Below are 22,868 nucleotides of genomic sequence, written 5' to 3'. Positions count from 1 at the left end.
TTCTCACAAAGAGTAATGATATATATCATACTGTCATCTCACTTGAGAATAATGATATATAGCATACTGTCATCTCACCACAATCTCATTATGTTAACGTGGCATTATCAATTCACCCTTAAATCAATTTTAATTTAAAATAGAAAAAACAAATTCAAGAATAGATTGAGATTGCCAAATATAGTGGGATAGACTGATAGTGGTGGGATGGGAATATGTTATTTAGACTCTCACAAATCTACAACTTGAGAGAATAGCATTCTTTCCAAAGGAATGGTCTACACTTTCTGTAATACCCCCATTGAACAACCCACACGCTAGGAAGTGTCTGCCCGCAATCCGTGGCAGCCATGCTCCACATACGGTTAATTTTTGCCTGAATATTGAAGCATACAAGTTACAGCCACCCATTAAAGTACCACACAAGAAAATGTAGTTCTTGATTAATCATAGAGTTGTAGTACTAGTAGGACAGAGTTTTCTTCCAAACTGGGTTGAACGAATTTCTTTCAACCTATTCTATAAAAATGACATGTGTTCTCTACATGTGAAAAGCACATGCTTAAAAGATAAAGTTGGAATAAATTTTATTCAAAAAGCATGTGCTTCTCGCATGCTATTTAAAAAACAAATATTTCTCACATAAAAAGTGACATGTCATTTTTATAGAATAGATTGAAAAAAATTTCCCAACCCAATTTAAAGAAAAACTTTGTCCTTACCTGTACATACAAACAATGAGTCTTATCTAAATTGGTTATACTGACAACATATTGCATGTCAACGTAATGAGCAATCTAGTACTTCTTGACAATAGTACTGCATAATTAATGGTAATGAGGAAGAGTTGAACATGTTAAGGCATAATTAAAAAACTTTGGTTACAAAGTTGGTAACAGAGACTAGGATTATTTCTTGTTGAATATCTGAAGACATAATTAAAAGAGTTTGTTTAAAAAGAAGGAAAAGAGCACTCCATTGAATTTTTAATTTCTATAATTAAATGTATTTTTTATTTAGTGACCATGCAATTTACAGTTAAAAAGTGACTTTGATTGTTAATTCATGAAAAGCTACGACTAAGAACCAAGTTAGTGGAATTATCATTTAAAAAGTTTAGAAATTGTACTTAACTAATATATTACCATTTTTCTGTTGGGAAAACTTTAATTTAAGATATTACCATAGCGATATACTTTTTTTTTATAAGTAATTTCATATTATTAATAAAATGCATAGGAACGCAACTTTATTACACAAGAAGTATACAAAAGAACCCCTAATAGAAAGAAGAAGAAAATAAATTTAAAAAATCTGCAAAAGTAGAACCATCTAAGCTATGATGAGCCGCTATCCATATATGGAACATGTTAAGCATAAGCTTATGTAACTCTAACACCAAAGTCTCTACCTCTTCAAAGAGCCGAGCATTCCTCTCATGTAATCTTGTTGTACCCGAAACAGGGTAAGTTATAGGGTAGACAATTCAATTTCATTTTATTTTACAAGACTTGAAGGTTTTGATATAAATAAAAGTTTATACAGATAGATATAAATATCATGAAATGATTTTTATCTAATTTTTTCTCTCTTCTTACATGTAATCTTCGGGTTATGCTGGAATAATTTTGGTAGTGGTTACACTGGAATTATTTTCAGGTTAACAAGGAAGAATTATAGAATAAAAAACACAGTGAAAGTAAACAAGCAATAAGAACGAATAAAATTTACTTATCCAAAAAAAGAACGAATAAAATTTAAAACACCACAAACGGGACAAGAAAATTTGTAACAGGAAAATGCATACTCTGCAGATCTCACACTTCAATCAAACAAAACCATTTTATTTCTTGCTGACTTTTGACAGATTGTGAGAAAGGACAAATGCAAAAGAAATTCATCAAAAAAATTAAGTTTAAGGTTTTCTCACCTTCAATCAATCAATACAGATAAGATTATAGCAGAGAGTTGCAGAAGCCCAGAATAACGATTACTTTCCTGCAAAGTTCAAGTCGGGATTGAGAATACAGGGAGATGTGAAAAAGCTTGATATAGAAAGAGCTACTATACTTGAAGCTAGACAAAATAGCTTCTGAAATTTTGAAATTCACTGTCCACGGACATATAAAATTCATAACTATAAACATTATTAAAAGTAAATAAATAAATAAATAAATAAGCTTCGTTTTTATGAGCAAAATTTACAAAGATAAACATTGAACAAACTGTAGGATGCCGCCAATAAAAACCAGGAAAAATCAGAAAACTAGTCATATGCTGACACTATTCAATCAACCACTGGCTAGCCTTCTCAATGACTTTGTTCGATAAACACTTCAATAAACTTGGTTCTTTTTTTCAGTCAAATGAGAAAATATCCATGCTGCCTAAACAACTCAAATTAAGGTTCGTCAAAACCCCAGAAAAAAAGGAGGAAATAAAATAAGAATGACAATAACAATCAAAAACCTCAAGTAAGGAAAACAAAAGAAATGGAATTTGGCATCACTTCGCTCAAGATTTGGTTACCATTAAAGAGGAACTCATATATACAACCTCATCAAACTCATATATAAAGATTACTAGGGTTTGAAAACAAAATTACAAGAATATCATCTCTATCAGCGGACTTCAACCGAAAAATACAGGATATATGAAGATTCATCATTAGTAACAATAAGAATCTGCCTAAAGCAAAACCCTAACGTAATGCACCTTAGTAGCGAGCTGCTTCCATGGACCCTTTCTGCTGGTCGATTTGCGAGCAGTGATAATGAGAGTTGAGAAACAATATGTGATGGTGCGATTGGGGGGAAGGAGATTAGCCGTTTGATTAAGGGTGAGAGTGATGGTCAGAGTGAAAAAGGGGGAGTGAGAACGATGGTGAGACAGAATTTGTGTGCGTGAGAATGAGAAAGGGAGTTGAGAAAGTGATGATAAGGGCCAAGAGGTGTTATTAGGGAAAATTTTTTGATGAGTAAAGACTAAAGCGATTAAAATTAGGGAAAATGAAAGAAACGTCTTTTGCAATACTTTTTCCGGCGTTTAATTGAAAACGAGTAATTGTATTTAGTAAACTCTCATATGACTGCTATACAACTATGATAATGTGTCATACGAAGACTGTCATACATGCATTATTTCAGCATTTTAGTAAAAAAGGCCAATCAATTTTTGGCATTTTCAATTAAAACGCCGACAACTTGACAGTGTTTTGAAAATGCCATTTTTATTGTACTTTAAGGCTAAGGGAGGAAAATCAACATCACCAAGGATAAGATTTGAAACTCTAACATCTATTTCATGTTGTTTAACTCTTACTTTTTGTTAATACGGTCATTAGCATGTTAAAAGTGTTTTTCTCCTAGCATTTCTCTGTTTTGTGAACAGTAGTCATGGGGTTGTCTAGAGCTTGGTCAGTGGAGTCGAAGGAGTTTGTGTTGGTAGTGAAGGATGGAGACACGGTGCTGAAGCTTCAAGAGCGTTGCAAAGGTAAGATGCGTTCGATACAGCTGGAATGGAAAGAAGTGGTTTGGTTAGTGAATATCTTTGGCGAACTGATGGCAGTGGAGGATTCAAGGGTATTTAGGGATGCGTCTATCCGAAGCTTTCCACGTGCGTTAGTCCAGAAATGCTTCAACAGGCATGGGAGATTTCTGGTATTAGAGGAGTATGATGGCAGAGATAGGCGTGGAAGAGTTTTGGTGCCTGAAGGTAGGAACAGGTGTGGATGGGATCGGCTTCAATCAGAGCTTTGGATAGCTACTGATTTCATCAAGCCGTTCATTGGGGATGCAAGGAAGATAGATAGGGAAACAGAGAAGGAGCGTTTCTGAGGTATTGCTCTCCTCAACGAAACGGGTAGAGGAACCGTTTGGGTCCTATGATGAACCGATTGCGAGGGTTCCTAAATGGTTGATAGGAGGCAAAGATGGGATCAGCAACTCATATGGGCAAAATTATATGGCTGTCTGCCATGGTAAGGAAGCTAAAAAAGATCTTGAGGCTCAAGTGGTGGCTCCGGTGAAGGGTCCGGCGACTAGGCTTGCATGGAATGATGATGCCGACTGTGGGGTACAGCAGAAGAAGGGTCCAAGTTCCGAGGAGAAATCTGCTGATGGGCATGCCTCTGGAACATCCTGTCATGGTTGCGTGCATGCGGAGGAGAAGGAAAAGTTGAAGATCTCCCTGTTAAAGTTACAGGAGGATATTGGGAGCTGTCTGCAAGGGTTAGATACGCGTCTGACTTGTGGGTGTGGGAATGGATCTGCTGGTATTAATAGGTTCCCTGTCTTGGAGAGTCCCCAGATGGGCCAGGTTAAGGAGTGCTCTCAAGTTCAGCCTTTGGGCCAGCATGAGTTACAGCCCAAGGCCCACTCCAAGATATTGGTAGCCCAGATGAAGGACAAAGCTCATGTAGCGGGAGTTGGGCCCAATAAATTATTGAAGTGCTATTGCAGGAAGGCATTGGTGCCATGCCATGAGAAACCCATTGGGCTCGTTGGTGAGGTGGGGGATCCTGGTGCTTCAACGTCTCACACTGAGCGTCGGATACCGCCGGTCGTGATGAATTTAGCTTCATCGGCCTACTCTGGGTCACCGGCAGAGGCGCCAATGGTGCTAGTGACATGTGCGCAGGGCTCGACGAAGGAGAATGTGGCAAGGGAAGGAGCGCTGGACGCCGGTAAGGGTCTGAATTCTCCGGCGATAAGGTCGATAGTTCAAGTTCCAGTGTCAATGCGGTTGGGCGAGTTAGAACTGGGTATTCTGGGCAAGGCGCCGTCGGTTCTTTCAGCAGGAGATCGAAGGGAGGCATCGCACAGTCTGGTTCTGTCGGACCCTTCTCGGCTCGTTGCCGAAGATCGTGAGAGGTCGAAGAAGGTGATTACTGCCAAGTTGGGTCAGACGGCCCCGGTTGTTGGAAAGGACTTGTGTGTTTTTCAGGAAGAGCTTCGCCGGGTTTGGAAAGATGGAATCAATCGGAGTTGGGTCAAAGGATGTTGGGGAAGGACTTGGGGGAAGGCGTAGGTAATGGGCAGAAGTTGCTCGACATGCAGGGGGAAATTCCACCGCGTATGGAGAAGTGGGTTTTGCCAGGTTCGGATCACTCTCTTAGGGAGAAAGGGATTGTGGTCAGTGTCTTTGATGAGGGCTTATGTTCTTTGGAAGTAGCGTATTCTGGAAATGAGGATCGTTTTTCGCAGGATGAGGAGTCTGCTCCAGACTCCTTAGCTATGGAACCATGTGCGAATCAGGAACCTATTTCGGTGGAGTATGTAACTCATTTTAGCAAGCTTGTGGGTGTCTCTTGTGACGGTGAAGATGGGCGGTTGGCAGAGGTTTTTGGGAACATCACGGCGGATAATGAGGACATCGGTAAGGAGGCAGGAGAGGTGTTGAAAGAGGGAGTGGTAGTGGAAGCAATACCGGAAAAAAAGATAAGAGGGAGCTCAATAATCTTAATTTTTCCGTTAATTATGAGGTGCACAGTGGTAGTTCTTTGAGGGATAGCAAAAAGGGTAGGGCTTGTCGAGTTATTCAATGAAGCCGAAGATACTTTCTTGGAATGTGGGGCTTGAATGAAAGGGACAAAAGGTTGAGGGTTAGAAATCTTCTTAGAAATTGGAAGGTGGATATAGTGTGCTTTCAAGAGACTAAGGTGGATTTTATTTCTAACAATTTTGTGAGAAGTTTGTGGGAATGCCCTTATGCGGAGTGGTGCTATGTCCCTTCGAGAGGGGCTTCGGGTGGTATTTTGGTTTTGTGGGATAGAAGAGTAGTCACGAAGGTTGAGGTGGCATTGGGCAGTTTTGTGGCGGCTTGCTCTTTTAGAAACGTTGATGATGGTTTTGTTTGGGCTTTTGCGGGGGTGTATGGCCCTAATAGAGATAACATCAGGCGTCTTCTTTGGGAGGAATTGTCGGGCCTAATGAGTTGGTGGGAAATGCCTTGGTGTATTGGAGGGGATTTTAATACTACTCTTTATCCTAGTGAGAGATCGGGGGGGGGGGGGGGGGGGGGGGCATATTCTCGGTGCGCAATGAGGGAATTTGCAGATTTTATATCGGAACAGGGCCTTATGGATTTCCCAGTAGCTGGGGGGGTCTCTACTTGGTCTAACAACCACTCTTGGTCACGGTTAGATCATTTCTTAGTTTCTCCAGAATGGGAAGCTTGTTACCCAAGTATGCGACAAAAGAGGATGCTTCGTGTGTGTTCGGATCACGCTCCTATTATTCTTGATTGTAATTGTTTCTTGGCAGGCAAGAGACCCTTCAAGTTCGAGAATATGTAGCTTAAAGCGGAGGGTTTTGTGGACAAAGTTAGGAGCTGGTGGGAGTCTTACCATTTCCAGGGCACTCAGAGTTTTATTCTAGCTAAAAAGATGAAAGCTCTCAAAGGGAACAGTAAGAGATGGAATGTCCAGGAATTTGGAGATGTGGGAGGGTGCATTAAAGCCTGCATGGATGATATAAAGGATCTTGATAGGGTGGAAGAGGAGAGAGGGTTATCCGTAGAAGAAATGGAGAGAAAGAGGTTGCTAGCTAGAGAGCTGGAGACTTACCTTTTACATGAGGAAATCAGTTGGAGGCAGAAGTCTAGGATCCGTTGGTTGAAGGAAGGAGATAAATGCACGAAATTTTTCCATCAGATTGCTAATACAAATAGAAGACAGAATCCTATTGAGTCTCTGATTGTGGGTGGTTCTACAACTTCAGATCAAGAGGTCATTAGCAACCATGTTACCAATTTTTATGAGTCTCTTTTTACAGAGAGCCTCAATTGTCGATTGGTGAGGCTTCTAGGTTGGAAGATCCTTTTGAGGAAAGGGAGGTGAGGGAGGTGGTGAAAGGTATGGATAGAGACAAGGCTCCAGGCCCGGATGGCTTTTCTATGGCCTTTTTCCAGGATTGCTAGGATGTGATTAAGGAGGACATTATGGCGGTTTTTGCGGAGTTCCATGAGCAAGGCTATTTTGAAAAAAGCCTTAATGCCACGTTTATCTCTCTTATTCCGAAGACACATGGAGCTTCCGATATTAAGGATTTTCGTCGATTAGCCTTGTGGGAGGGACTTATAAGATTGTTGCTAAGGTATTAGCCAACAGAATGAAGAGAGTGATGGATAGGGTCATTTCGAAACCTCAGAACACTTTTGTTAAGGGCAGGCAAATCCTGGATTCAGTTTTCATCGCCAATGAATATTTGGATAGCCATTTAAGATCAGGGGAACCTGGCTTGTTGTGCAAGCTGGATATGGAAAAGGCGTATGATCATATAAATTGGAAGTTTCTTCTTTACTTACTGAGAAGGTGCGGTTTTGGAGAGAAATGGTGTTCATGGATTGAACATTGCATCTCGTATGTGCGTTTCTCAATACTGATCAATGGATCCTCTTCCGGTTTCTTTGATAGTTCGCGAGGAGTGACGCAAGGAGATCCTCTTTCTCCCTTCTTGTTTGTTATAGCTATGGAGGCGTTCAGTAGGTTGATCAATGCCTCAATTAACATGGGACTCATCTCTGGTTTCTCGGTGAGAAGTAGGGAGTCGAATCGGGTTATCGTCTCTCACCTTCTTTTCGCTGATGACACTTTGGTTTTTTGTGGGGCAGATCCGAATCAAATAAGAAATATTGGCGCTTTGCTTGTTTGCTTCGAAGTCGTTTCTGGGTTAAAGGTGAATCTGGCTAAATCTATTTTAGCTCCTGTTGGTAGTATGGATAATGTGAGCTCTCTGGCGGGCATCCTGGGTTGCGGTTCAGCTTCTACGCCTTTGAAGTACTTGGGACTCCCGCTGGGGGCCCCGTTCAAGGTCAAGGCTAGTTGGGAGGACATGTTGGAGAAGTACGCTAGAAGACTGGCCCCATGGAAACGCTTGTATTTGTCTAAGGGGGGAAGGATTACTCTCATCAAAAGCACCCTATCCAATCTCCCTACTTATTTTTTGTCGCTGTTTCCTATCCCTGCATCCGTGGCAAAGCGTATGGAGAAGATTCAACGTGATTTCTTATAGGGTGGGATTAATGATGAGTTTAAGTTCTATTTGGTTATATGGAACAAGATTTGTTCTCCAATCTCTGAGGGAGGTTTAGGGATCCGAAATTTGCATGTGATGAATAAAGCTTTGTTGGGGAAATGGTTGTGGAGATTTGCTCATGAGAAAGAGGCTCGGTGGAGGAAGATCTTGGTTGCTAAGTATGGATCGGTTTGGGGCGGTTGGCGTTCTAGGGATCCTAGTGGTCCGCATGGGGTGGGGCTATGAAAGCATATATGCAGGGGGTGGAGGTCACTCCGAGGTCACTTCAGATTTGTCCCTAGTCTTGGGTCCAACATCAGATTTTGGGAGGATATCTGGTACGGTGACATGTCTCTCAAGGATGCTTTTCCTGGACTCTTCAATATTGCCACCAATAAGGATGCGTCTATTGCGGATAATAGGGAGTGTCTAAATGGCTCTGTGTAGTGGAACGTGTCCTTCATTCTCAGGGTTCATGATTGGGAAGTGGAGGTCTTGGCCTCTTTCTACACGCTCTTGTATTCGCATTTGAGGAGTGGGGTAGGGGAGGATAGGATGTGGTGGATCTCTTCTCGTAAAGGAAAATTTGAGGTAAGATCTTATTACAGGATCCTTGCTTCTACAAATCCCATCCCTTTCCAATGGAAAAGTATTTGGCGCACTAAGGTTCCTTCAAAAGTGGCTTTCTTTGCTTGGACAGCCGTGCTTGGGAAGACTCTAACATTGGATAATGTTCGGAAGAGAGGTATTGTAGTGGTAAATCGTTGTTGCATGTGTGAATCGGATGGGGAGTCAGTTGATCATCTCTTTCTTCATTGTGGGGTTGCGCGTATCTTGTGGAATGCCGTTTTCTCTCGGTTTGGTTTGTGTTGGGTGATGCCTGGTTGTGTCAGGGAGTGGTATGCTTTTTGGTGGGTGGGTGGCAAGTCTCGCAGTGCTGTTGTGTGGAAGATGGTTCCTCTTTGCCTCATGTGGTGCATCTAGAATCAGAGAAATGCTAGATGTTTCGAGGACTCATCTAGGAACATAGAGGACCTTGTACACTTTTTCTTGTACACTCTTTTCACTTGGACTGCTGGATGGCTAGCGCCTATAGTGATTAGCTTCCCTGACTTTCTTTTTATGTTCTCTTCTTCTTTTTCTTCCTCTTAGTTGCTCTATTGTATACTCCCTGTGTACTAAGGTTAAGCCTCTCTGCGCTCTTTTATACATCTTTTTACTTATCAAAAAAAAAAAAAAAAAAAAAGCATGTTAAAAGTATAGATCAAGCTAGAAATGGCCCTTTTAGTGGAAAAGGTTGTGAGCTTTTGAGCCACACGAAAATTTATGGCTAGATAACTTATGGTCTGGTGGGACAGTGTAATACCATACACACTCAACCCTTCTTATGGGTCATCGTGGTTTAAGGGAAATTGGTAGGAAAGTTAATAACTTTTAAGGGTTTTGAGGTAAAGTTAGGATTTTTAAGACCCAAATATGGCCAAGACTTGTAAAGTAGGTACCTACGACACACAAGACACCAGTAGATGGTGAGAAGCTGGACGCTTGGACCAAGAAAGACTGAAAAATGGTCTATGTGCAGTCACCGATAGAAGAGTGCCTTTCACCGATGTGTCAATGCTTGAGGACCGACATGTGGGTGGATGGGCAGTGATTGAATGGTGAAGGTCAGAAGGTAAAAATTACGGTTGTAAGTGATTATTAGGGTTTTATGATTTATAAAAATGACTAATAATAGGATAAAAAATGTATATCAAGGAACTAGACTTCTCGGAGAGTCCAAACTTGGATATTGCACACGAGGTAAGTAACTGCCCATGAGAATGGCAAAACAATTCATTCGTTGGGCATGTATATTTTCAGCGCTATAAATTGTGCATATTTTACATACCTGATTTCTCTTTAAACATATGTCGTGAACCCTCACATTTTGAAAAATTGGCGATTTACAATGCATTGTTATTCGTTGCTTTTATTCATGAAATTAATTATGTTATCATAACTGGAAATTAATAATAATTGTATGGCATGCCGCCAAGGACTTGCCATACCAGTTTATACAGACTTGCCCCTGTACAACTAAACTTTTCAACTAAGAATTATGGCTCATTTTTAAAGACATCAAGTCCGTAATTACTGTTTTGGGGTGTTTATTGGAATCCAAACACCTTTTCTTGACCAAGTCGCTGAAGACTCCATCAGTTAGGCTTCTATAGATGTTTCCCAAGCACAGAGAAAGGTTTGGTCTTGCACCTGTGGCTGGCGTTGTAGAAGAAGCCATTATGTTAGAATCTTTTCCATGTTAAGCTATTTTCTATTTTAAGTCTTGATTTAGTTTCCTTGTATTATCATATATTCCGCACCTTACAATATTTACTTTAGCTTCTCTATAAATACCATACATTGTAAAACAATTTCATACAGTTGAATACAATAAAGATGTAGCCCTAAGGGAACTTCATAGTGGTGGACGTATGCCCCTACGACTGAACCACTCCCAAAATTCTGTCTCTTTTCTATCTCTTTACTTCCGCTATTTCTCCCTTATTTTATAATTTATTAAATATTTTTACATGGTATCAAATACACGGTTCTTGGTGCCTTTCATAAGCCTCCTTTCTTCGCCCATGCAATTTCTCATTTACAATACCATACATTGTAAAATAATTTCATACAATTAAATACAATAAAAATGTAGCCTTAAGGGCGATTCATAGTGGAGAAACAGAAGAAGCTATAGAGCATATTGCAGTTGAAAAATGTGAATCTTATTAGAGAAATGCTCATCAAAGGTCCAAAACATTAATGTGTGGAACATATATAAATCTAAAAAACTAAATGGTGGCAACAAGCCAAAGATCACTAACAATTCATCCCACATACCTTATAAATCAAATCAAATCACTGGAGTTAACAGTGGCTTCTTTAGAAAATGCGCCTCCAAGTTGTTTATCACAAGGTCTGCCATTGACTCACTGGTTTCCACGGTGTCACTTCCCACATGAGGCAGGAGAACTACATTTTCAAGCGCAAGCAGGTGCTCAGGAACCTCTGGCTCATTTTCAAACACATCGAGCCCAGCTCCACCTAACCGGCCTTCAAGGAGTGCAGACACAAGCTCTGGTTCATCAATGTGTGGACCTCGTCCAATGTTGATGAGAATACCCTTTGGACCCAAGGCATCAATGACTTCACGGTTGACAATGTGGTGTGTTTTTTCTGTCAAAGCACATGCAATAATGAGGATGTGACAATTGGCAGCCAAGTCAATGATGCTCGAGTAGTACTTGTAATTTGTTTCTGGTCTCTCAGATCTTGAGTGGTAACTGATAAGGCAGTCAAATGCTTGGGCTCTCTTTGCAATTGCTGAACCAATCCTGCCCAACCCAACAATTCCAACAGATTTACCACTGAACTGAAACATAAACAAAAATAAATATGTACATAAAAATAGGTAGATAATTGAAAAAACATGAGGAAAAAAAATGGATTCAATTCAAGTTCCCATTCAGGTGAAGGACACATCAAGGATTCGACTACATCTTCTTTTTTTTTCCCAATATATAACATCTCTGTCGATTCATCTACTGGGATGCTCTTCTTATATATTTTTTCTACAAGAATATACAGTAACAATAAGTGAAACACCCATCGTGTTTTTCTAAATTTAAATACAAATAAATGAGAATGTCCAAGTTTGAAACTTTATAGCTGTTGAATTATTTCCTAACTTAGCTTAGTGAAACGGAATAAGCAAAATGTGGACACTAAATACCATACAATTCGGCAACTCCATTTGTTATTAAAATCATACTCTCAGACCAATTCATTGAAGAATCTATCACCCCAACATGAACAGGATTAATGGCAAAGTCAGGAGCATAAATTATGAGATATCCAAATTCAATTTCATGCTTGGAATCAATGAATCCAGAACTATCCATTACCAATATTTCAGTAAAAACTAAAACTTAAATGCAGCACAAGAAAATTCTTCAAGAATCAATCGATAAATAACACGAACTAACCTTGGTACCCAATCCGAAATCGCGTTTCTTCCACAACCCACTCCTCACAAACCGGTCACACTCACAAACCCTCCTTGTAACAGCCAAGACCAACCCGATCGCCGCATCGGCAACATCATCTGTCAATACGTCAGGCGTGTTGGTAACCCTGATGCCCTTCTCCTGGCATTTGCTCAGATCAATCTTATCCAACCCCACACTGTAACTCGAAACGATCTCCAACTTGGGCAGCGAGTCGATGAGCTCTGCGTCGGCACCGATTTTGGTGTTCCCCACCAATGCTTGGATGGAGTTGGAGTTGTTCTTCAAGAAATCGGAGTGCGAGGAATGGGTCCAGAGTTTGAAGAGGTTGAAGCGCTTTTGGAGTTGTTGTTCGAGGTAATCGGACATTGGGCAGGTCATTAGGACGCCTATGGAGGAATCCATTGGACATGAATGTGAAGGATAAATTGGGCAAGGGCATGTGAATTTTTTAAACTGGGATTAGGAGAATAAAATGAAGAGGAAGAGGAAGACCCAAGGGCTTTATTTTTTTATTTTTTTATTTTTTTTTTTTGTTTTATAAATGCAAATGATTTATGTACACAAATTTCCTCCAAACTTTTCATCAACCTATTTTAATAAGTGTAATTTAACATATTTTGATTTCTAAAAATTAATGTTTGGATTCATAAATTAATGAAATGACAATAAATAACTCTTAAAATATTAAAAAAAAAATATATATATATATATATATATATACTTATTGGACTAAATTTAAAAAAAATTCTTTTCTGGGCAGGAGAAAATTTCTATCATGAGTTAATGAAAAGGTGAAATTCCATGTTTTTGCTTTTGTTTTTTAAAGTTGTTCCATCATGAATTGTCAATCTCTCATTTGGTGGACACAAAAAATTTGGTTTGTCAAAAGATTGTAGAAATTATTTTCATTTGGACCATATCTAACACTTAGGTCTCGTTTGGTTCACGAAATAGGTATTTCATTAAGAAATTGAATAGCTATTACTTTTTTTTTTTGACATATCATATAAGAGGCCATACAAGAGGGGGAGGAAAGATTCAAATTAGTGATCTTCGCTTCATAAGGCATGGTCCTTAGCCAATTGAACTACTCCTTAAGGACTGAATAGCTATTACTAAGAATAGGCGAAAGTAAAATGGAATAGTTATTCATATTTCTTAGTTTGGTAACAACATCTAATTGAAGTTTAACCAAAATTACTAAAAACCCCGCTCTTCTTATTTTTTAAAAACAAAAAAAAATTAATAAAAAAAAAAAAAACAAATTTAAGGGTTAAAAGAAATTTATGAAAAAATTGGTTTTTTTGAAAAAAAATTGTCAGTTCCTTCATGAATAGTTATTCCTCTGATTTTTTTTTTTTTTTTTTTTTTAGAAATAACTATTCTTGTGTGTAAGAGATTAATGATACTCATATGAATAACTATTTTTATAAATAAACCCTTATCAAGCCAAAAAATTACTATTCTATAAAAATAATCATCCTATTTTAAGAGTTTATTATCCAAACCAAACCAACCCTTGGTGGTTAAAAAAACTTGAGGGATAGATTAATGGTGCTTGAGAATTAGTTAGATGCATTGTCACACCCACTTTTGCCGTCAGTCCTTTTCCATGAGTCGTCATTGATATCTCAAATACAATACCACTCACTAGGGGTGTCAACCCGGTCCGGTTTTCCGGTTTTTGGTCAAAACCGGAACCGGAACCGGGGTACCCCGGTTCTTGGTTTTGGGAAACCGGAACCGGAACCGGGACCCCGGTTAACCGGGGTCCCGGTTCCCGGCCGGTTCCGGTTTTACCCGGTCCGGTACCCGGTTTTTGAAAATAATTAGTGTTTGGGGCTTATTTTAGGTATTGGGCCTAAAATAAGCCCATTATTTTTTTTCATAAGTTAGCTCATTTAAAAAAGAAACTATTAATCTTTTTGTCTAAATTAAAGAGGCTTTATTGTGATTGTTTCAAATAATTAAAAAATAAACCTAAAAAAGCATAAAAATCCTAAATAATCAATGTTTTTGCCTATATGAGCCTTAAAAATAAAAATTCAAATTTTTTAAAATACCCTAAACATAATTTTAAATTAGATACATAAATAAAACATTAAAACAATAAAAAATATTGTTTTATATATATACTGAGTATTGCGTAATACTAAGAGTAAAAGAATTAAAATATATATATATATATATTATTTAATACCCGGTTCCGGTTTTCCCGGTTTTGACCGGGTGCCAAAAACCGGGACCGGAACCGGGGTCCCGGTTTTTTTTTTTTTGAAACCGGAACCGGAACCGGGTCCCGGTTTTCCGGTCCCGGTTCCGGTTTCCCGGTTATTTTTGACACCCCTACCACTCACCATACACAATTCGATAGTCGTCCATCACATTCTTACCTACCAAATGACAACATCAATTTTCCCCGTTGGATAACACATGAACCTGATTTAATGGTTGTGATATTCTAAATAACTGTCGATCCGGTCATAGTTTGGCAAGTGATGTCGTGTTTTGCCCTTATTTTTTTTAACATTAATATGTGATTTTTAAAAACATCCTAAGATAAAACCACCCTGGATGTAACAATCACTTATGAGTGTCCAAAAATGAGAATAAGTATAGCATTCCACTCTTTTATGAAAAGTATCTTAATCGGTTGAGTACTACACCTTAGAGCATCTCCAACAATGAGCCGATAGTCTAACTACTCAAAATACCACTTTTTTCAGTTTAATTATTACTTCTATTGGAAGGACAAAATTACTATATTTAACTATAAAACTATCTTAGAGCATCGGTCGGAGATGATTTGATGAAGTGAAGATTATTAATTTGAATCAACTCCACCCCTTCTAATAATAATAATAATTGGACCACTTCTCTCTTGATATATATCAGAGGAAAATTGCTACACATTCTCTCTTGAAAACTGCAGTCAACTTCCAGCGAACCAGGAAACCCTAATCCCTAACCCTAATGGAGTCCATTGGCGTACTCATGCTGTGCCCAATGAACCCCTACCTCGAGCAAGAGCTCCAGAGGCGCTTCAACCTCTTCAGGCTCTGGACCGTCCCGCAGAAGTCCCAGTTCTTCAAGGACCACTCCGCCTCCATCCGAGCCGTCGTCGGAAACTCTGCCGCCGGCGCCGACGCCGAGCTCATCAACACGCTGCCTGGGCTCGAGATCGTCTCGAGCTTCAGCGTCGGGGTGGACAAGATCGACCTGGACAAGTGCAAGGAGAAGGGGATTAGGGTTACTTACACGCCGGACGTGCTGACCGAGGACGTGGCGGACCTCGCGATCGGGCTCAGCCTGGCCGTGCTGAGGAGGCTGTGTGAGTGCGATCGGTACGTTAGGAGTGGGAAGTGGAAGAAGGGGGACTTTAGGTTGACTACCAAGGTCATTTGTTTTCCTTTCCTTTCCTTTCCTTTTTAATTGGTATTTTTGTTGATTATGTGATTGATGGTTTTGAACTCATGATTTTGTCTTGTAAAGTGAATAGGATGTGGGGGGTTGAATTGGGGATGATGGTTGAGAAAGATTCTGATTTTATATATATGATGTTGTGGAGTTTTGATTCAGTTGTCCTTAGTTTGATAATTTCGTTTTATTTTTGCTTCGAAGCTGATGTTTCATTTCTAGTAGTGAAGTGCAATTCTGATCTGATCGTGCTCATTTGTCTCATTCTTAATGAGGATTGTCCTGACGAAATTGATGGTGTATGAACTAGATTTCTTATTTTCTGTTGAGTGATAACGTTTTTGTTTTATTGCTAGATGGTCTTTCAGTCTTTGTGTATCGATTGAATCTTTTTTGTGCTTGCATTAGTGGAGTGTGATGCCGGTTATGCCATTGATTACCGATTAAAGCATTGTGGGTTCAAAAAACTAGTTTAGAAGAATAAACATCCTATTGTTCATTTGACATTATATACTTTGTGTATTCCGAGTGAATTGTCGGCGTAAATGTTTTCTCCAACATCTTAGACTGTGAACATGGATCATATTTATTTGTGTTCAGTTTTCTGTTTCTCATTCTTTCTGTGCAGAAGTCTGCAGATTTTTGTGCTCTTTTTTGTGGTCTTTTGTAGTTTGTGATATTATGCTAGTTCATTATATAGTGCAATTTATATGCTCCACTTCATCTTATTGTGATATTTGACTTTCATTTTTTTTTCTTCTTTGTATAAATGCTGAAAAGTACTCAATTAGGTTTATATGCTCTTAATATCAATGCTAAAATGCCAAAGACATTTGTGGAGTCAAATAATGCACAAGGCAGATTTTCTGTGGAGCGTGCAGGATGCTTAAAATGCTTTATTAGGGTGTTTTCTAGTGCAAACTAGAGACTAGCTTCATTCCTTGCTGCCATTGTGCCTTGCATTATACGTGATACTGCAGCCGCTGAAAATCGGGGATGCATGTAGTTTTAGTGTGAAATGGCAGATTCACCAAATAATAGAATGAATAAGTTAGAATGAAATGGTATGGTACTGGAAGCTTTATGACGTTTCACTATGTACAAGCCACGCAAGTCAAATTTCAACCTTAGGTGTTATTCATACAGTTAAAGAGCACCTATGTTCAATACCTCTGTGTAAGTGTATGTTGGAAAGTGCAAGATATTCTATCTCCTCTTAATTCATTAAAAAATAAATAAATAAATATTCTCTCTGCTCTTGGCTGAATTACTCAAGATTTGCTCTGTAGATCTGTTAACTGCTAAGCTTGGTTTATAGACATGTGGCCAAGCTTGAGCTTGTTTGATGAGCTTTCATGTGCTTGGCAGTTAACCTTATCAATCTTGTTTTATCCATCTTAGAATCCAATCCACCTGCACATAGACTCTGCAAAATAGCAAGTACGACATACTTGAAACATTCACTAGCTTCCTTCTAACTCAGAAGCATGTTGGCATCAAATCAACTTTTATTCTCACTTGTTTTCTTGGATGAGATTCTTTAGGAGCTTACCTTAATTTTGTGGAGCCGTATTGAGTTGACTTGGTGCTATTAAAGCTCAGATTGTTTAAGGAATAAAAGCTTGAAACTAGGTTGGCTGACATATGAGCTAAGGAACTAAAGCTTGAATAGTTATGAAATTTGTAGAGGCTCTTTTTTGTTTTTTCTTTCCCTTTTTTTAAAAACAATATTTAATCCAGCCCTCAGCTTGGTAAGTTTATTTGTGTAAATAATTTTTTCATGGTTACAAGCAAGCTATAGATGAATTTAGTTCGTGCTTTTCCAATACGAAAACGAGTTCGGTCTCTAGGTTTATCCCTAGTAGCATTGCAACATCTTAGTGTGTTTATGAAAGTAATTGATTTCAATCATGGCATGGTGAAATTATGGGTTGGACCATGATATAATAGAGAGAAATTAACACAGCACACAGCCACACACCACAGGAGGGTAATAGCTGCATCATAAGGAAGTTCTCCCTGGCAATTAAAATGTCTTGTGGTGTGTATCAGAAAATCTACTTGCCAGTTGGAGCGATCAGCTTGATACTAGTTGTAATTTATTAGGAGGTAATTGGGTCATGAATTGTCATATCATGCTTGTGCTTCCTTAAGATGCATATGGATTTTATTTCTCTTGATTAAGCACTCTATCTATGAATTCCTTTTTTTTGTTTTTTTTTGTTTTTGCTTTGTCACATGCATTTCCTTTCAGTTTCCTTTTTATAATATCCATTTTTTTTCTTCTTTCGTTAAGTTCACTGGAAAAACAGTTGGTATTATCGGTTTGGGAAGGATTGGTATGGCAGTTGCGAAGAGAGCTGAAGCATTTAACTGCCCAATCTGTTACTACTCTAGAAGAGAAAAACCAGACACAAAATACACGTACTATCCAAGTGTTGTTGAGTTAGCTGGCAACTGTGAAATTCTGGTTGTTGCATGCCCACTAACTGAAGAAACTCGCCACATCATCAATCGTGAAGTCATTGATGCATTGGGTCCAAAGGGTGTTCTCATCAACATTGGAAGAGGCCCCCATGTCGACGAACCAGAGCTGGTATCTGCACTGGTTGAAGGCCGGTTAGGTGGTGCTGGTCTGGATGTATATGAGAATGAGCCTCAAGTACCTGAGGAACTGTTTGGGCTTGAAAACGTAGTCCTCTTGCCTCATGTAGGAAGTGGCACAATGGAAACTCGAAAGGCCATGGCTGACCTAGTGATTGGAAACCTGGAGGCTCACTTTTTGAACAAGCCTCTGCTAACCCCCTTGGTTTAATTTGAATAAGGGATGTGGGATATTTTATGATTGGATGAAACATATGTTTTCTTCCATTATGGAATTCATTGTTTCCAGAAGCTGTCAAATGTATGTAGACGCAAGGTAAACCTTATTGATGTATCTGTATTCATTGTTTCCAGAACTTGTCATGTGTATCTGGATGCAAGGAAAACCTTATAAATGTCGAAATGAGGGTTTTATCTTTCAATGCAGTGCTTGGATTTCTGATTTGCACAGGTGAGACTGTTACCATCTTTTATTTATTTATTTTTTCGAGTTAGGGTTTTTTCCCTAAAGTCGTCCAATTATTTGTTATGACATTTTACTTCTAATTAAATAAAGTTGTTTATTTATTGTTTTATTTAATGAACATTGGACATATAACCTGTTTACATGTATTAAACATTGGACATATATATATATAAGGTTCATTGGTTACATCAAATATAACTAAGGTGTGAGTAATGAGATTATCATATAAATTATCTAAGTTGTAAACCTTATAGCTTATAAATTACTGTTCGTAATTGGTAATGGACGAAACTTCACAATGAGCTTTAGAGACTAGGGGTGGGCACAGGCCGGATCGAGGTGGGTATTGCTCATTTCGGCTGCCCAACTTGCATGGTGTGAGTATTAAAAATTGTACTCGAGACCCGGTTGTAGAGAACATTATCTATGGGTCTCGGGTTTTGCAAGGCGGGTAATGTGGGGCGGGTCGAGGTTGAGACTGAGGCGAGGCTAAAAGAGATTTAGAGAGAGAACGAGAGAGAATGAAAGAGATTCAGAGAAAGAGAGAAACCTAGATGGCGTGGATGACGGCTGATCGGCGCAAGGAAGAAACATAAGAAAGAAGAAAGAAGAAAGAAGCTAAAGAAAGAAAGAGGAAGCGGCTGAAAGAGAAGAAAGAAAGAAAAAGAAAAAAAAAAAAAAAAAGAGAAGAAAGAAAGAAAAAGAAAAAAAGAGGAAGCGGCACAGGAGAAATATGATGGGTATTAGGGTTTAATTAGGGTTAGGGCAAAATTGCGAGGCGGGAACCCGATAAAATAGAAAACTTATACCCGTAACCCGACCCACTTGGATATCTTAATATATGACCCGAATCCGCTTTTTTATGAGAAAATTCGGGTGGGGCGGGGCAGTTCGGGGAGGGGCAATTCGGGTGGGTCAGGTTTTGCGGGCCCACCCCTATTAGAGGCCATGAACAGATTTCATCATGACAGAATGATGCCGTCGTCTTGATGAAATTACATAGTGAGCTTCAAGGTAAAGAAGGTGGATTTCGTCATGACGGAATGGTGACGTCATCATGATGAAATTACACAGTGAGCTTAACAGGAAGAGCATGCTGATTTTTGTTATTATGGAATGGTGATGTCTTCATTACAAAAACTCACAAAACTCCAAAAACCTAAATTTTTCATACCAAATCATTGTGCTCTGAAAAGAACAACAAGACTAGTTTTGACATATCGAAAGCTAATTTCTAAAACCTAACATAAGAAAGAAAGAGAAGATTAAACACGTAGATCTTTCCCACCGTTAATTTTAATGGAAGAGAGAAAAGGGAAGGGTTGCCTGATTCGGTACGCTTTGCTTGTGTCTATCAACAAAATGACTTATACGCGTTCTTAAGCAATTCAATATGCATTTATCCAAGACAAAAGCATTTATAGAATAGAGTCATCTGCTTGCCAACAATAGAGGAGCCTGGATCCTCTCTATGTCAAATGAAATGGAGAGGAATAGTTAATTGTTTTTAGGGGGGTAATTTTGTCATTTTATTTTTTTGACCAAAATATCTTCTTAAAACAACTAAATAGATCCCCTCCATTTCAAATGAAATGGAGGGATCCTTCTCCGTAATAGAGGTGGTTCAGTTCTCGTAATATGCAATGTGGCGAGCTGGATTTTGAAATGAAAGTGAGAGAGGAAGCCAAAAATTGCGTGCTCCTGCACTGTAAGGCAATACATTAATTTGTAAATGCACAAAAATTGAGGTTGAAATTGTGTATTTACGTTGAAAATGTTTGAAGTGTGTAAAGTTGTTTAATTTTTAATAATTAATTAATTAATTAAATTTGTTTGTGTTTGTTTATTTATATATTTTTTTCCCCTTAAATTAGGAATTAAAAAAAAAAAAAAAAATTCCAATCAAGCTTGATTGGAAACTCAGCTAAGGTGCTAGCAAGTCAAGTTCGGTCAATGTTGGAAAACCCACATCAAGTTCGAGCCTAGTTCGAGAAGATAAATATTACAGTTGAGCCTACTTTTTATTTTATTTTATTTTTATTATTTATTTATTATTATTATTATTATTATTATTTTAATTGAGATTCATTATAAAAATCAATCCGAAAATTCATGCTCGGCAACTAAAATGTTCTGAATACACATGGACTATCTTCCCTCTATACTTGGTCTAAAGATTGGCCAAAGGCGAGTTTCACAAGGTGATGGGCCACTTCATTTGCCTCCCTCCCAAAATGCTCGATTCCAGTTTGTAGGCTATTCAAGATGATTTTGCTATCTTTAATTAATTTCCCACCCAACCCCATCTCCTACAACATCCACATCCAGGACCTCCCCCAAAAGCCTCCTATTTTGCGCCCCACTCCCCTATTCATGCACACTAGAGGCATGTCATGAATTTGCACCCAGAACGGTGAGTGAGAAAACGTCCTCTGAGAAGGTGGGGCTGTTGCCATCGAAATCATTCAAAATCAAGATGTGCCGATCAAACAACCAAGGCCGCCCCTCAAGAACCCTATGTTTGTCGTCGCAATTTGAGAACTCAAATAACCACATGTTCTCTTGAAATTATTTGAACATGATACTCCCACAATCCTCCATAGCCGCTTAAGCATGACTTTGAAAGCTTCTTTATTGATGCGCTTCTCTGACCCAATCCTCTGAATAAATTCATAATGAAATATAAATAAATTACGAAAATAAAATAAATGAGACACAAAGATTTTTATGTGGTTCGGTCAACGACCTACATCCACAAATAAAGCCCATAGGGCTACATTAATATCTTATTGAATGAATGTTTACAATATAGAATGCTTTATTTATAGAGCTTACACATAAATGTAATCGTAATCAAATCTCCTAATTTAGGGTGATTAAATTATAATCAAATTCCTAAAATTAGGCTAATCTAATCTTTATCAATTTTCATCAAATCCCTAATTTTAGGGTCATTCAAATATACTCTAACATGCTCCCTCAAAATCAAGGTGAAAAATCCTGAAACTTTGAGTCTGAGTTTATTTTTATTTTTTTACTTTTTTTCTTTTTTCTTTTTTTCTTTTTTTCTTTCTTTTCTTGAGATTGCAAAACAAGACAAAAGAGGACCATCTATGGGCCAAAAAAGAGAGCCAACTTTGGGCTAAAATGAAAGCCAACTGTGGGATAAAATGAGCTTAGGTTTTAAATAATACCACATAGCAAAATAAAAGAAGAGTCAACTTTGAGCTGAAGTAAGCTAACTATGGGCTGAAATGGCCTGGGTTTTAAACAATACCATAGAGTCGAACAAAAATAGGCCAATTATGGGCCAATGGATGGGCAACTTGGCCTTTCTTTCTTTCTTTCTTTTTTTTTTTATTTTTTTTTTATTTTTTTATTTTTTTTTTAATAATATCCTATTCGAGGATTACATTAAGTTGGGATAAGAATTACCTTAATCTTATAACCAAGCATATCTAGGTTTAAAAACCTAAACCAGGATAACATATCCCTAAACTAGAATAAGAAAATCCGCAAACTTGAATAAGTATAAATTTAACCCGTTACCAAACACCATTCATCTTCTTCAATTTCTTCTCTAGATTGACATCAATCGCTGCGGGTGCCGGTGATGGCGTGGGACTGCCGGATGCGGTGACAGCGACGGACAACAGGGACGACACGGTGGCTTTGTGGTCATCATGGTGGTAGATTGGTGGTTGACAGCGTGATGGTAAGACGCGAACGACTGGAGACCAGCGAAACTGAGCCAGATGAGAACGACGGAAGTCTGTGCTGGCCGCTGGGCTTGGAAGGTTGGATCAGGGTCTGGAGTTAGAGGATCTGTGGCTAGGTGCGGCAAATATCGGCGGTGAATGGCGCAGCACTTTCTGGACGGTGGATTGTCGCTAGCGATGGAAGTTGACGTTGGGGCACTGGATCTAAGGCGGGGACGGCGGAAGAGCGATCAAACCGGGCTGTTAGTGGCAGAATACGACGCTGTCACTGACAAATGGCGGTGATCTGTTGTTGGATTGCCGGTGAAGTCTAGTGAAATTGGTCACCGGAGGCAGCAAAAGTTGCCGGAAGCACTGTTGATTTGATTTTTTTTTTAACATTAATATGTGATTTTTAAAAACATCCTAAGATAAAACCACCCTGGATGTAACAATCACTTATGAGTATCCAAAAATGAGAATAAGTATAGCATTCCTTTTTTTTTTTATGAAAAGTAACTTAATCGGTTGAACTTTCTTCAGTTTAGTTATTACTTTTATTGGAAGGACAAAATTGCTATATTTAACCATGCATCATTGGAGATGCTTTGATTAT

General features: G+C 38.7%; 2 protein-coding genes across 4 annotated transcripts; one reads left to right on the top strand and one right to left on the bottom strand.

The window, feature by feature from the left end:
• Positions 1–12: 12 nt before the first annotated feature.
• On the bottom strand, positions 13–12,532 carry LOC132187251 (glyoxylate/hydroxypyruvate/pyruvate reductase 2KGR). Of its 3 annotated transcripts, XR_009440808.2 has the most exons (4): positions 12,044–12,532; positions 10,899–11,430; positions 1,931–1,998; positions 13–376 (listed from the first exon to the last, which is right to left on the bottom strand). XR_009440808.2 is itself a non-coding variant. In XM_059601498.2 (3 exons), the coding sequence occupies exons 1-2, from the start codon at positions 12,467–12,469 to the stop codon at positions 10,912–10,914; spliced, it is 945 nt and encodes a 314-aa protein (XP_059457481.2). In that variant the 5' UTR covers positions 12,470–12,532; the 3' UTR covers positions 10,095–10,274; positions 10,899–10,911. The 3 variants fall into 3 exon arrangements, 2 of the variants coding, with proteins under 2 accessions (XP_059457481.2, XP_059457480.2); XM_059601498.2 differs by lacking the exons at positions 13–376; positions 1,931–1,998 and adding an exon at positions 10,095–10,274; XM_059601497.2 differs by lacking the exons at positions 13–376; positions 1,931–1,998 and having other exon boundaries at positions 10,768–11,430.
• A 2,391-nt stretch (positions 12,533–14,923) lies between these two features.
• LOC148584962 (glyoxylate/hydroxypyruvate/pyruvate reductase 2KGR-like) lies at positions 14,924–18,510 on the top strand. Its single transcript, XM_088517925.1, has 2 exons — positions 14,924–15,463; positions 17,781–18,510. The coding sequence occupies exons 1-2, from the start codon at positions 15,041–15,043 to the stop codon at positions 18,297–18,299; spliced, it is 942 nt and encodes a 313-aa protein (XP_088374051.1). The 5' UTR covers positions 14,924–15,040; the 3' UTR covers positions 18,300–18,510.
• The last annotated feature ends 4,358 nt before the right edge of the window (positions 18,511–22,868 follow it).

The sequence above is a fragment of the Corylus avellana genome, chromosome 6, assembly GCF_965113065.1.
Source record: "Corylus avellana chromosome 6, dhCorAvel1.hap1.2, whole genome shotgun sequence".
NCBI classification, from domain to species: Eukaryota; Viridiplantae; Streptophyta; class Magnoliopsida; order Fagales; family Betulaceae; genus Corylus; species Corylus avellana.
The sequence above is the reverse complement of the archived record's forward strand: the minus strand, read 5'-3'. Positions and strand labels throughout refer to the sequence as shown.

Bases quoted from the DNA above. Each gene is read 5' to 3' on its own strand.
- LOC132187251 (XM_059601498.2), bottom strand. From the start codon at position 12,469: ATGGATTCCTCCATAGGCGTCCTAATGACCTGCCCAATGTCCGATTAC. The intron at 11,431-12,043 runs GTTAGTTCGTGT...TTTATGTTTCAG, and splicing joins ATTTCGGATTGGGTACCAAG to TTCAGTGGTAAATCTGTTGG.
- LOC148584962 (XM_088517925.1), top strand. From the start codon at position 15,041: ATGGAGTCCATTGGCGTACTCATGCTGTGCCCAATGAACCCCTACCTC. The intron at 15,464-17,780 runs GTCATTTGTTTT...TCTTTCGTTAAG, and splicing joins ACTTTAGGTTGACTACCAAG to TTCACTGGAAAAACAGTTGG.